At 62.0% G+C, this 13,098-nt stretch overlaps 2 protein-coding genes across 16 annotated transcripts in view; one reads left to right on the top strand and one right to left on the bottom strand.

Moving 5' to 3' along the window:
- SAMD11 (sterile alpha motif domain containing 11) overlaps nucleotides 1-2,557 on the top strand; it is a 22,172-nt gene extending 19,615 nt beyond the window's left edge. For 5 of the 12 annotated variants that reach the window (XM_063716252.1, XM_063716251.1, XM_054542634.2 and 2 more), the window contains 6 exons: nucleotides 105-220; nucleotides 379-457; nucleotides 528-1,039; nucleotides 1,249-1,373; nucleotides 1,685-1,795; nucleotides 1,895-2,557. In XM_063716252.1, the coding sequence (XP_063572322.1) occupies nucleotides 105-220; nucleotides 379-457; nucleotides 528-1,039; nucleotides 1,249-1,373; nucleotides 1,685-1,795; nucleotides 1,895-2,140 (1,189 nt within the window). In that variant the 3' untranslated portion in view covers nucleotides 2,141-2,557. Of the gene's footprint in view, nucleotides 1-104; nucleotides 221-378; nucleotides 458-527; nucleotides 1,040-1,248; nucleotides 1,374-1,684 lie in introns of all 12 variants that reach the window. The other 7 variants (XM_063716250.1, XM_063716247.1, XM_063716240.1 and 4 more) reach the window with 2 other exon arrangements.
- NOC2L (NOC2 like nucleolar associated transcriptional repressor) overlaps nucleotides 2,191-13,098 on the bottom strand; it is a 17,088-nt gene continuing 6,180 nt past the window's right edge. The window contains exons 8-20 of one of the 4 annotated variants that reach the window (XM_024256213.3): nucleotides 11,958-12,036; nucleotides 11,736-11,846; nucleotides 11,129-11,242; nucleotides 10,367-10,555; nucleotides 9,955-10,094; nucleotides 9,082-9,193; nucleotides 6,274-6,387; nucleotides 5,930-6,031; nucleotides 4,337-4,480; nucleotides 4,118-4,231; nucleotides 3,484-3,619; nucleotides 3,018-3,122; nucleotides 2,191-2,783 (exon numbers count right to left, since the gene is read on the bottom strand). In XM_024256213.3, the coding sequence (XP_024111981.2) occupies nucleotides 2,677-2,783; nucleotides 3,018-3,122; nucleotides 3,484-3,619; nucleotides 4,118-4,231; nucleotides 4,337-4,480; nucleotides 5,930-6,031; nucleotides 6,274-6,387; nucleotides 9,082-9,193; nucleotides 9,955-10,094; nucleotides 10,367-10,555; nucleotides 11,129-11,242; nucleotides 11,736-11,846; nucleotides 11,958-12,036 (1,567 nt within the window). In that variant the 3' untranslated portion in view covers nucleotides 2,191-2,676. The remainder of the gene's footprint in view (nucleotides 2,784-3,017; nucleotides 3,123-3,483; nucleotides 3,620-4,117; nucleotides 4,232-4,336; nucleotides 4,481-5,929; nucleotides 6,032-6,273; nucleotides 6,388-9,081; nucleotides 9,194-9,954; nucleotides 10,095-10,366; nucleotides 10,556-11,128; nucleotides 11,243-11,735; nucleotides 11,847-11,957; nucleotides 12,037-13,098) is intronic. The other 3 variants (XM_024256222.3, XM_054542667.2, XM_054542678.2) reach the window with 3 other exon arrangements.

Genomic DNA, 13,098 nt, shown 5'->3' with positions numbered 1-13,098 from the left:
CCGCCCGCGGGGCCGGCAATTAGCGGAGGCGGCGGGGGAGGGGCGCCGGGGCCTTTACGGGAATGGGGGCGGGGGGGCGCCGCTCATTGCGCTGCCGTCCACAGGGAGCTGCCGCAGCCGCCCCCCTTGCTGTCGCCGCAGAATGCCCCTCACATCGCCCTGGGCCCCCATCTCAGGTCCCCCTTCCTGGGGGTGCCCTCGGCTCTGTGCCAGACCCCAGGTGAGGAGGCGGGTGCGCGTCCCCTGGGATCCCGCGTGGAGGCCCGTGGACCCGTCACTGCCCTTGTAGGAGCCGAGACGGACGGGGTGGGGGGCTGCAAAGGGCGGGCTCGGACCGCCTCGGACCCCCCGACCCCGCGTTGTCTCCTTCCCCACCAGGCTACGGCTTCCTGCCCCCCGCCCAGGCGGAGATGTTCGCGCGGCAGCAGGAGCTCCTGCGGAAGCAGAACCTGGCCCGGTAGGTGCGGGGAGGCGGGCGGGGCCGCGCGGCCCGGGAGGCGGCTGACCCGCGTCTGCCCCCGGCCCAGGCTGGAGCTGCCCGCCGACCTCCTGCGGCAGAAGGAGCTGGAGGGCGCGCGCCCGCAGCTGCTGGCGCCCGAGGCCGCCCTGCGCCCCAACGACGGCGCCGAGGAGCTGCAGCGGCGCGGGGCCCTGCTGGTGCTGAACCACGGCGCGGCGCCACTGCTGGCCCTGCCCCCCCAGGGGCCCCCGGGCTCCGGACCCCCCACCCCGTCCCGGGACTCGGCCCGGCGAGCCCCCCGGAAAGGGGGTCCCGGCTCTGCCTCGGCCCGGCCCAGCGAGTCCAAGGAGATGACGGGGGCTAGGCTCTGGGCACAAGATGGCTCGGAAGACGAGCCCCCCAAAGACTCGGACGGAGAGGATCCCGAGACGGCAGCTGCTGGGTGCAGGGGGCCCACTCCGGGCCAAGCTCCAGCTGGAGGGGCCGGCGCCGAGGGGAAGGGGCTTTTCCCAGGGTCCACACTGCCCCCTCCGCTGCCCCTGGGCTTCCCCTATGCCGTCAGCCCCTACTTCCACACAGGTGGGCACCCCCACACTCTAGATCCTTCCAGAGGGCACAGGACTGGCAGGCCGCCTGTGGAAGGGTCTTGGGGGGAGGAGGAGTCGTGGGGAGGAAAATCGCCCTTAGGCACCCATCCCACACCTGAGCAATTGGGGCACACGACGGTCAGGAGACGGGCGGGTATGGGAAAGCCAGCCAGAGCCCTAGTAACACGCCCCACAACTCAGCCGCGGTAGGGGGACTCTCCGTGGATGGGGAGGAGGCCCCAGCCCCTGAGGACGTCAGCAAGTGGACCGTGGATGATGTCTGCAGCTTCGTGGGAGGCCTGTCTGGCTGTGGAGAGTACACTCGGGTAAGGGGGGCCCCGGTCCCTGGGAGGGGCTGGAGGTGGCTGGCACTCACTACCTCCCTGGAAAGGATGGTGGGGTAGGGCCATTCCCCAACGCTCTCTCCCTCCCTAAAAGCAGTGCGCAGCAGGGACTGGACTGTGCACCCCAACTTTTTTTTGCCAGGTGTCTTCTGCCTGATACCGACTCAAACCCGACAGATGATTGTTTTTAAAAAACTTCCGTGAGCTGCACAAACAGCTCCTCTTGGCTCTGCTGGGCTGGAGGATGGAGCAGCACCCGGGTCCTGACCCTCCCTCCTCCCTCCCTCTTCCAGGTCTTCAGGGAGCAGGGGATCGACGGGGAGACCCTGCCACTGCTGACGGAGGAGCACCTGCTGAGCACCATGGGGCTGAAGCTGGGGCCCGCCCTCAAGATCAGGGCCCAGGTGAGCCGCTGGGGAGTGAGGTTAGGGTCTCCAGGCCACAGCTGTGCAGAAAGCTCTGGGTGGGTGTGCGCCAGCCCCCACCAGGCCATCTCTCTGCAGGTGGCCAGGCGCCTAGGCCGAGTTTTCTACGTGGCCAGCTTCCCCGTGGCTCTGCCACTGCAGCCACCAATCCTGCGGGCCCCGGAGCGAGAACTCGGCACAGGAGAGCAGCCCTTGTCCCCCACGACGGCCACGTCCCCCTATGGAGGGGGCCACGCCCTTGCCAGTCGAGCTTCACCCAAGCAGGAGAATGGGACCTTAGCTCTACTTCCAGGGGCCCCTGACCCTTCCCAGCCTCTGTGTTGAGGTTGCCGGGGGTAGGGGGTGTGGCCACACAAATCTCCAGGAGCTGCCACTCAATACAACGGCCCTGCCTCCCACAGCTTTATTTCTTTTGCTTTTGGATGCAAAACAAAAAATTTTAAAAGAAAATGTGATTTCAAAGGAAAGGAACAAATTTCCAAAGACTTGGGGGAGTGAATGCAGAGCCTGGTGCGAATGGACAAGGTCTGCAGACGGAGGGCAGAGGTGGTGGAAGGGGCCAGGGGCCTGCAGGCCTCCCCCTGGAACTGGGACTGGTCTCGGTCTGCTGACGTCAGGGTCAGCTCCCCCGCGGAGCTGACTTCAACAGCCCACAGCTGTGGGGCTTCAGCAGCCACGCCAGCCCAGCTCAGCCCTGGGTATGTTTGGTCTTTCATGCTGAAAAATAAATAGTAAAGCCTGCCCCGTGTCTACTGCCTCCCCCAACTGCACAGACGCCAGCCTCTAGGCCTGACTGCTGGAGAGGTGGAAACACTGGCCACCAGCCCAGCGGCCCCTACAGGCCCCCCAGATGGGCTGCCTCAGTCCTCCTCTGAGAGCTGCAGATCCTCCAGCTCATCCTCCGGCCCCTGGGCCAGCCGCTGCAGCTCTCCAGGGGCCAGCCCCGCCTCTCCGTCTGGGTGGCCATCTGTGGGGAGAGATGGAGGTTACATAAATTTTATCAGGAAGAAGCCAGCCTTGGAGGTTACTGATCAGTAATTAATCACGGCACTAATTAATTTATCCCTGCCACTGTTGCCGGCTGCCAGAGAACAGAGCATTTGGCCTGGCCTCCCCAGGGAGGGAAAAGCCTGGCCCGGAGCCCCCTGCCCCACGTGGCTCTGCCCTCCCGCCAGATGGGCTCACAGGGCCACACCCTCACCCCAAGACCATTCACCCTCCGAGTTGCTGCTGTCCTCCTCGCCCTCCTCCTCGTCGTCTTCATCCTCTTCCACCCCATGCCAAGTGCTCAGCGGCCTCAGTATCCCTGAGGAACAAGAAGCAGAGTCCCTATGACTCCCACCCCAGGGTCACCAGCAAAGTCACAGTGGGGCAGGAAGGTGGCCAGGCCCCCAACACCCTTCCCTCCGCCAGACTTGCAGCAGGTAGAGAGGAGCCCTGGGGAGGAACTGCGAGGTCACAGGCCTGGGACAGGGTTACCAATCCCAGCAGGCCTTTACTTCGAGGGAAGGCGCTGGCACCAGAAGCCTGGCAACACTGAGGTTGGCCCCAGCTGGGCCAGACTGGTGAGCCCTGCAGGGTGGGTACAGGTGGCCCTCGTGGCTCTGGGAAGTCCAGCAGAGCCCTCCAGGCCCACTCTTCCCCTGGGAGCACCACGCACGCCCCACCTCTCTCCGAGAATCCCTCGGTGTCATCCTCTTCAGAGCTGTTCAGGTCAAAGAGGTCTTTAAATTGCTTCCTGTCCTCATCCTTCCTGTCAGCCACCTTCCTTCGTTTGATCTCAGGGAAGTTCAGGTCTTCCAGCTGCAAGGCCAAAGAGCCAGGGGCTCAGGTGAGAGAGGGCAGGAGCTGGTGGCCACAGCAGGGCCAGGCATCGCCAGACCCACCACCAGGGCCCCGTGTGGCCAATTTTTAGTCCCCTCTCTGTTCCCAAATCACAAAGCCATCCTCCAAGTTATCCATCCCGTGTCCAAGGTCAAAGGCAGAGCCCTTCCTGCTTCTCACCCGCCCCTGGTGCCCACATACTGGGTGACGAGGTCAGTCCAGCCACTCCACCTGCCCATCAGGCCTGAGGGGTGTGGCCTCCCCGACCCAGTGCAGCCTGGGGCTTCGCCTCCCTGGACACGCCTAGCTCTGGCCAGTTCTGCGACACCTGCCCCCTCTCCAAGCTGAATCATCCGGGCACGGCCCTGGCCGCCTGGCACTGTTTCCAAACCCTTGCCCTGGTCTCAAGTCATAGCAAACTAGATCTGAAACCTAGGAAGTCACACCACAGCCCCAGGCCCCCTCGCCGAGCCGCACCCGCTCTTTGCCACTGATCTCCAGCTGGATCTCCCGGTCACGCAGCTTGCGCCAGTGGCTGTAGTACAAGGTCAGGGGAGTCCCCTCTTCCCGGGTCAGCTTCTCCCAGGCTTCCTGGGGGGTTGGGGGAGTTCAGGTTCATGCCTCACCCTGGGCAAACCCCCACATGTAGCTGGGGCTACACCCTGGCAGGTGGCACTACCCCCAGGGCCCACTAACCACTGCCTGCTGGTCAGAGACGCCGAAGGAAACCCTCTGGCGGCGGCTGCAGATGTGCGCCGAGTTCTCCTGAACCTTCCCAAGCAGCTGCTGCACCTGCCGGCAGTAGTTGGCCACCTTGCACTCCCGGAGGAACGACTTCAGCTGCGGAAGGGAGGGATCAGCCACTGAAGCCCAAGGCCGCTCCATGTGCACAGCTGGCCCAGGTCCCATGCAAAACCACGTGTGGTGGCCACGGGGATACCCCAGGAGGGGACATGGATCCCATCTCAGGGCTCAAGTGCATAGCTGTTGCAGCTGGGACGGCAGAGGCAGAATCAGCCCACCCTCTGGGCCAACCCCGCCCGCTGCTCACCTCTGGAAATAAAGTTTTATGCCAGGGGCGGTGGCTCACGCCTGTAATCCCAGCACTTTGGGAGGCTGAGGCGGGTGGATTACCTGAGGCCAGGAGTTCGAGACCAGCCTGGCCAACATGGCAAAACCCCGTCTCTACTAAAATACCAAAATTAGCCGGGTGTGGTGGTGGGCGCCTGTAAACCCAGCTCCTTGGGAGGCTGAGGCTGGAGAATCGCTTGAGCCCAGGAGGTGGAGGTTGCAGTGAGCCGAGATCGCGCCATTGCACTCCAGCCTGGGCAACACAGCGAGACTCCATCTCAAATAACACTACCACTAATAATAAAATACAGTCTCGCTGACGTGCAGCCACACGTGTCCATTGCATGGTTCTGCAGTTGCCTGGGAAGCTGGACATCCGTAGGAAACAATGTTTACCATTTGGCCTCTTACCAAAAACATTTTCTGACCCCTACCCCAGACCCCGACCCTGGGCCCTTGAGTCCAGAAGCAGAGATGCTCCAATGCCAGGTATCACCACCCAAGAGGACATGGGAGGAACAGAGGCTGTAGCCCCTGCTGTGAGTGCCCCCCGGAAAGGGGGTCCCGGCTCTGTGCATGTGACACGTGTGTGACTGAGTACACACCCATGCACACACCTGTATCTGGATAAGCCTCTGACCAGTTGTGGCTCATGTGAGCAGACCCCTCCTTCCCACACTGCACAGACCTATAGTCGGCACATCTGATTCCAGCCACCAGGGCCAGACAGCAGGGGCCCCACCCCTCCCACTAGACACAGGCCTCCCTGAGGCTGGAAACATCAGGGCTGAGAGCAAACAGACCTCCTGTGGGGGCCCAGAAGGACCTTCTGAGGACAAGGAGAACCCCCTCCTCCACCCCACTCCTGCCTAAGGTGAGGCTGACGCGGGTTATTTAGCGGGGCAGGCTGGGCCTTCCTGTGAGGCTGACGTGGGGTATTTGGCGGGGCAGGCCGGGCCTTCCTGCCACCTGAGAAGCCACTCCACCCACTCCCCACACCCGGGATGGCCTGGGGAAGAGTGCGGTCAGGGTACCAGCCTGAACCAGGGTCGGCACGCTCAGTCCCAACCCCAAAGCGAAGATCAGCCTTGTGGTTCCCACCTGGGGAGGAGGCTGTTGTGCTCTCAGGGTCCTCAGCCCACTGCCCAGGCCTGCCCCCAAACCTCCTGAATAAGACACTCTGAGTCGGCCACGAGCCGGTGTGGGCAGGACACACACCTGCAGGACCACAGGCAGCACCAGCTCCGGGAAGCCGATGCAGTGTGCCTGGCTGTGCAGGTACTCCAGGGTGAGGTCATACAGCTGTTCCACCAGGCCGTCCTGAAGAGCAGGGGAGAGGGCCGAGTGCGTTAGGGAGAGGCTGGGGCTGGGCACTCAGGCCCCTTTCCCTCAGGCTGTCAGGGCAGCGCCATCTCCCGGGCAGGGACTGCAAGGAAGGGGCCTGGGAGACCATGAAGGTCCATGCTTGAACTCGGAGGATGCCAGCCCCCTCCCATCCACCTCAGCACCCCCAACCCGACCCTGGGAACTGCCCAGGCCCCTCCCCAGGAGGCCAGCCTCACCCGGTACGCCTTCTCCTGCAGATTGACATTGGACAGCTTCAGGATCACGGAGAAGTTGATGGGCTTGGAGCTCATGCGCCCCGGCTTCCTGTTGAAGTCGACCTGCTGGAACATCTGCCCCAAGGGCCGTGTCAGGCTCTCTCAGCCCTGTGCCTGGTCACCCTGGCTGCACCCTGGTCCCCCTGGTCCCCCTGGTCCCCTCGGCCCCGTGCCTGGCTGCACCCTGGTCCCCCTGGTCCCCCCGGCCCCACGCCTGGATGCACCCTGGTCCCCCTGGTCCCCTCGGCCCCACGCCTGGTCACCCTGGCTGCACCCTGGTCCCCCTGGTCCCCTTGGCCCCACGCCTGGCTGCACCCTGGTGCCCCTGGTCCCTTCGGCCCCGCACCTGGCTGGACCCTGATCACCCTGGTCCTCAGGCTTCAGCACAAGGAGACCCAGCCCGAGACCAGAAATGAGCAGCTAGGCATGGTCCCAGCCCCGTGGCCCCACACAGCCTGCTGTGTCCCCGAGTGGGGCTCTGATCAGCAGGGAAGGATCAGGAACACGGGCCCTCTCCCAAAATCCTGGGAAGCACTAAGGACCCGCGTCTGGAGACCTAGAGGTCCCTGCCACACAGAGTACCAGGACAGCCCCCATTCCCGACAACATGGCACTGAGGCCCATCCTGGCCCTCAGCACGGCAACGCCACATGGGGCTCCGTCCCAAGCAACCAGAGGATGCAGCAGCAACAGCAAAGACAGCAAAGAGTGCCGGACACAGGACGGGACAGATGGAGGTCACAGGAGGCCTGGAGGGCCCCTCCCACACCCTCCACAGAAGCCACAGGCCGTGCACCTCCATAGGACATGCCAGGAGGAGCAGAGGAGTCAGCCCGGCCTCTCAGTCTCGTGACCCCTCCCCAACCACCAGGACACCCCTCACACAGGAGCCCTCAGGCTGTGAACCAGAGAGATCCAGGGTACATGCTAGGGCACCAGAGGACAGAAGCAGGTTATGGGGGGCCCAAGGGTGGAGGCCCCAGCAAGAGAACCCACTCAGCAGGGGTGGCTGCCAGACAGCTGAGCTCAGGTCCAGATGGAAAAACGCCCTGGTACTGATGAACCTCTGGGAGGGCACTGCCCTTCTCTAGCCTGGGCCGAAGTATGGGCAGGCGACTGGCTTCCTGTCCAGGCACCAGGGAAGGGCAGGCACGGCCTACAGCTTAGGGCTTTGCTTTAGTCTTTAGGGTTTGCTTTTTCCGGAGAGGAGAGGCCTGCACCCCTGCGTGAGGAGCCTGCAGGATGCGGCTGCAGTGAACCAGGGCAGCGCACAAGTGAAGAAACAGACACCGCCAAGACAGTCAGAAAGCACGTAGCCAAGGAGATTGGGCAGGGGAAACAGACACAAAGCATGCCTGGAGCTGGGCAGCAGAGCTGGAGGCCCAAGGACACAGGGGCCAGGCCAAGGGCTGGGCAGTCAGAGACCACTGCTGGCTGCTATGGGAGTGAACGTGGCTTCCTAAAGGTGTTCAGCATCTCTGCCTCGGTGGAAGGGGAATTAGAACGTGCCTGGGGCTTCCATACCTTCTGGACCCAGCAACCTGGGGACCCAACCCCAAGGACAGCTGTGACACGACTCTGGGCCTTCATGAGGCTGAGAACTCATTAGATAAACAGGGTGGAAATCGTGAATTCCTAAATTTACAGTGGGATGGGGCCTAACCCACCCACTGAATGTTGAAGCTTCGGACTCCACCCTTTCCCTACCTGAGCGGCATGTGCATGTGCAAAGATGCATGCACACAGGTGCACACATGCAGGCGCAAATGCATGCACACATGTGCACACACGCACAGACACACATGCAAACACATGCACACAGGTACACACATGCAGACAAATGTGCAAGCATACAGGTGCACACATGCACAGGCACACACAAGCAGACGTACATGCATGCACCCAGGTGCACAGGTACACGCACAGGCGCACACACGCACAGTACACACATGCAGATGCAAATGCATGCACACAAGTGCACACACACAGACGCCTGTGTATGCACACAGGTGCACACAGGTACACAGATAGACACACATGCATGCACACAGGTGCACACACGCAAAGATGCATGCACAGGTACACACATGCAGACGCAAATGCATGCACACAGGTGCGCACACACGTGCATGATTACAGGTGCACATACACAGGTACACACTGGTATACACAGACACGCATGCACAGGTGCACACACACAAAGGTACACGCAAAGGTACACACATGCATACACACAGGTGTACACATGCACAGATGCACACACCTGCAGGCACACAGGCATTCATGGATACACGTGCACACACACAGATGCACACATGGACTGATATGCACACACACACAGATTTGCAGACCCATGCACCCAGATGTACACACACCCCCCATACAAATGCATACACATGCACACAACTGTCAGGGCAGGGCCTTTCAGAGTGTACAGTTCAGCAATCAGACTTGGGTTTTGGCCCAGCTCTCCTCCTGCCGACTCCAGTCTTGGGCAAGCACCTACAGGGTCAGGTCCTGGCATCCTCAAGCACAGCCCTAGCATCCTCAAGCACAGCCCTAGCAGCAGCTGTCTTCATCCCCAGTGGCCCCACGTTCCCCAACACTGCCCCCAGCACGCGGAGGAGAACCGTCCTCATGACACCCGTGACAAGGAGGAGGCCAGGGCTCCGGGAGGTCGCTGGACAACTCAGCACAGACGCCTTGAGCAGCAGATGCTCCCTACAGGAGCAGGCAGAGGTGCCACACACCCACCACAGCCTCACTCACCTCCAGAATGAAAGGCAGCACTGGGATGAAGGCCCCCGAGCTCCCCGAGAGCAGCGTCAGGGCACGGATGCAGTGCATTCGCAGTGGGTAGAAGCGGGCAGTGGGGATGAGCCTGGGGGTGGGAAGGCCGAGTGAGCAGAGGCCCCAGCTCTGGCAGCCCCTGCCCCTCCCCCTGCTGTCTTGGACCCCCTCCCCACTCACCGATATCAGATCTCTAAAGCAGGACAAGGCAAGTCTGAACCCCAGGGACCTGCACCCCTTGCCCAGCTATGGGGCTGCAGGTACCTTACCCAACTTTCAGCTTAATTTCATTTTAACACGGTGCCAGGGGTCATCTGTTCCTGCCTCCCTCCTCTCTGTTCCCGGCTTTCCTGCTTCTTCCCTTGGACTTCCCACCTCCCTTCCCAGCCTTGAGTTTCTAAGACTCAACCAGACAGATGCCCGCTCCTGACCAGAGGCCACAGTACTGCTCCCACCTTTTCCTGCTGCAGCCCCTACCCTGCCAGGACCCTCCTAAGCGCTCACACCCAAAATGCAGTTCACTGCATCAGATGTGCTCCACCCAAGAACCCCACGTGATGAACCAAACTCACTGCAAACTGCACACAAGCCCCCAGAACACACGCTGGGTGGCACCCGAGGTGGCTAAACCACTGTTGGAGGAGCTCATGTCACAGGTGCCCACCAGCCCTAGCTCTCCAGAATCCAGAGCATCTCCCCGTAGCAGGTACAGGGACCCCAGCCCTTCCTCAGGACGGCCAAGACACAGACTCAGGCCCCAAGGCCCTGAACGCCAGAGGCACCGCCCACACAGTCCCAGCAAATTTGCTGCTTCTGACCTTCCCACACAACGCTGCCGACCCTACAACTCACTTGATACAGCCAATGATGACCTGGGCAAGGGGGTAGACCAAGGGCTGGAGGGCTTCGCTGGGGCCCGCAGTGCTCAGGACCCGGCACCACAGGAAGAGGCAGTGCACGTACTGCCAGTTGTACACAGACTGGTACGTTTCCTGGTCAGAGAGAACCACGTCAGCTACTGGCCAGGCTGACCGGTCAGGCTGATGCACATTCCTCCTGGGCCAGCACAGGAGCCATTTCCTCACCTTGCACACGGGGTCTCAACCCATCCACCCTTCCCCCACCTGCACGGACCAACCACACCAGGGTGCTGGGCTGTCTCCAGACAGGGGCTTCGGGGAGGCCCCAGGCCCTGCCTCGGGTCGGGCACCTGGGCTGCCCCACCCCATGCCCAGCATGAGCCTGGAAGGGCCCCACCACACACCTTCTTGCGGGTGGTCACGGCGTTGCGCAGGTGTATGGCGAGCTGGCGGATGTAGAGGAAGGCGTGCTGGTAGGCCACACCCGGCTCCAGGGCCAGCAGCTCCGTCAGGGTCCGCTGCATGAAACTGATGAAGGGGAGGGCGCCCGGCGAGGTGAACCTGCAGTTCCTCACATACGTGATGTACATTTGCTGCGGAGGGACCCGGGTCAGAGCCACCGGCGATCAGGGCCATGCACCTCCACCGCCCACTCCAGGGCCCCTGTGAACACCTGGGCCTTTCCCTCAGAGCTGGGCCTCGAGGAAGAACCGTAGCCCCTTGCACGGCCCCCACCCCCATGTGCCCACCAGCCTCGGGCCTGGGAGAAGCTGGGGCAGAAGCTCCTGCTGCACACTGGGCCTGTCTGGGGGCTGAGGGTCCCCACATGCAGGCCACCTACGGCTTGGGGACGGGCAGTAGGAATGTACCCTGGCCATGGCCTCAGGTCCCAACACCCAGTGTCCTCCTCCAGCCAGGGAGGCCCTCACCTGGGGAAGTTGTGTGAAGCAGGGTCCAGGTGGGGCCCTGAGAAGGCCGAGGGCTCTCTTCCCTGCCCAGCACCCCCCGGTGCTCTGTGAGACATTCGTGATCCAAGGGCCCAGGTCTGCTCAAGCTGCAGTGAGGGCCCAGTGAGGGGCACCAACCACAAAGGCAGCCCGCCCCGCCCTTAGGCTGAGATTTCCAATGCAGATGCTGAGGGACACAGACGCAGGGCCCACCACTACCTTGAGGACGGGGCCAAGGAAAGTGTCCTTCTTGTGCCGGCAGACTCTGCTGAGGACCAGGAAAGCCAGCACCCGCAGGGACTCCTCCCCAGTGCTCCATACAACCACCATTCTCTGCAGAAGGTCAAACGTCACTGCTGGCCCCCCAGCCTCCTCAGCAGGGATGCCCCAGGGCCAGCACAGCCCTCCCCAGCCAGGCAAAGGCTCCCATGGCCACCAGCTCTTCCCAAAGCACCTCGGGGGAGCCGTGAGTTACGAGCTCAGTTACAGAAGTGGACAGAACAGGTGCACTGCTCCTCGTGAGAAGGGGACCACAAAAGTTTACCACGTCAGACACGCCGACATATGTGAGATCACGCTGGGAAGAAGACACCTCACCGTGGCTTTGCTCACGGACTGAGCCACGCTGCCCGGGCAGGTGGGGGCTGCCTGAGACAGAAACCCCAGGTGGGGGTGGGGGCCAGGTGCTTCTGTGGCCTCTCTAGCCAAGCGGAGCCAGTGGAGTGTGGGCACCACCTGTGCCCTGGCCAGGAGTGGGATGTGGTGGGGATAGCCGCGTGGCCCCCTGACCCCATGACAGACACAGGGAGGGGACTGGGCCACCCACCTTGAGCAGCATGCGGCACTGCTTGGGGAAGGTCAGGAAGCAGGGCACCAGCACGCTGATGTGCCGCAGCACGGCCGCCAACACCGTTGTCTCCGTCAGACAGGACACCAGCTGGGGGCAGGAGGGGACAGTGAAGCCCAAACCCATGTATTCTGGGATACAAAAAAGGACTGGACCACCAGATACAGCCAGGCCCCCGTGCCCTCCCCACCAGAACAGCACCTGTATGACTGAGCCCAGGTACGCCTTGATGTCCACACGGAGCTTCCCCCAGAGCGGGCTGCCGGACGGCTGCAGCATCCTGCAGAGAGACCACCCATCCCTGTCTGGGAGACCCCACGGCTCAGACGCCAGGCTGCTCAGCATGTTGGCGCGTGCCCTGGCCAGCACAGCCTCCACGACCCTGCAGAGACCCCCCATCTCTCCTCTCAAAAAAGCTCAGGGCCCCTTACAGCTAGACAGACACGGGGGGCTTAGCAGGACCCCCTCAAGGGCATTAGCCCCTCCTTCAGTGGCCTTGAACTCCTGTCTGCCCTGCCCAGGGTTGGCCACCTCCCTAAGAGTCCCCAGAAGTCCCAGCCTCCAACTCCTTCTCTCAGACATAAACCTTTTCTAGATCCCCTTGATCACATCCCCACCGTGAGACCACACAAGGTCCCCAAGCCCAGCAGCTGGTACTCGGCACCTCTGGGGTCGGCGAGGCACCACCAACTGCTGCAGACTGGTTTCCTTTGGCCCACATTTTCTGCACAAAGAAAAGAAAATCAGAGGGCAGGTGTGGAGACTCATGCCAGTATTCACTGCACTTTGGGAGGCCAAGGCAGGAAGATCAAACTCCAAGCCCAGGAGTTTGAGACCCACCTGAACAACACAGTGAGACCCCGTCTCTACAAAAACATACAAAATATTATCCAGGCCTGTGGTGGAGTCCCAGTTACTTGGGAGGCTAAGGTGGGAGAATCACTTGAATCCAGAAGGTACGTGTCGCAGTGAGCTATGATCACTGCATTCCAGCCTGGGCGACAGAGCAAGACCCTATCTCGTAAGGAAGAAAGAAAACCAAAAACCAAAACAAAACAAAACAAAACAAAACAAAACATTTACCAGAGCCCATGCAGTAGGCGCTCACTAAAATCTGCTGAAGCACGGGAAGGACAAAGGGCAGGGCCCCAGAAAGGCCCCCCGTCCTCGACCCTCCTCACACCTGTGCTGACACTGGCTGCTGGGCACCTGCAGCTGCCCACCCAGACCCAGGAGACAGCTCTGCTCCCCACAGCCTGACTCCCTCCGGTATAGCTGCTGCCTCGACAGGGGTCCCTGACCTGGTGTCTCAGGTTGCAGTGCTTGCTCCCTCCCAATCGCT

The sequence above is a fragment of the Pongo abelii genome, chromosome 1, assembly GCF_028885655.2.
Source record: "Pongo abelii isolate AG06213 chromosome 1, NHGRI_mPonAbe1-v2.0_pri, whole genome shotgun sequence".
NCBI lineage: Eukaryota > Metazoa > Chordata > Mammalia > Primates > Hominidae > Pongo > Pongo abelii.
The sequence above is the reverse complement of the archived record's forward strand: the minus strand, read 5'-3'. Positions and strand labels throughout refer to the sequence as shown.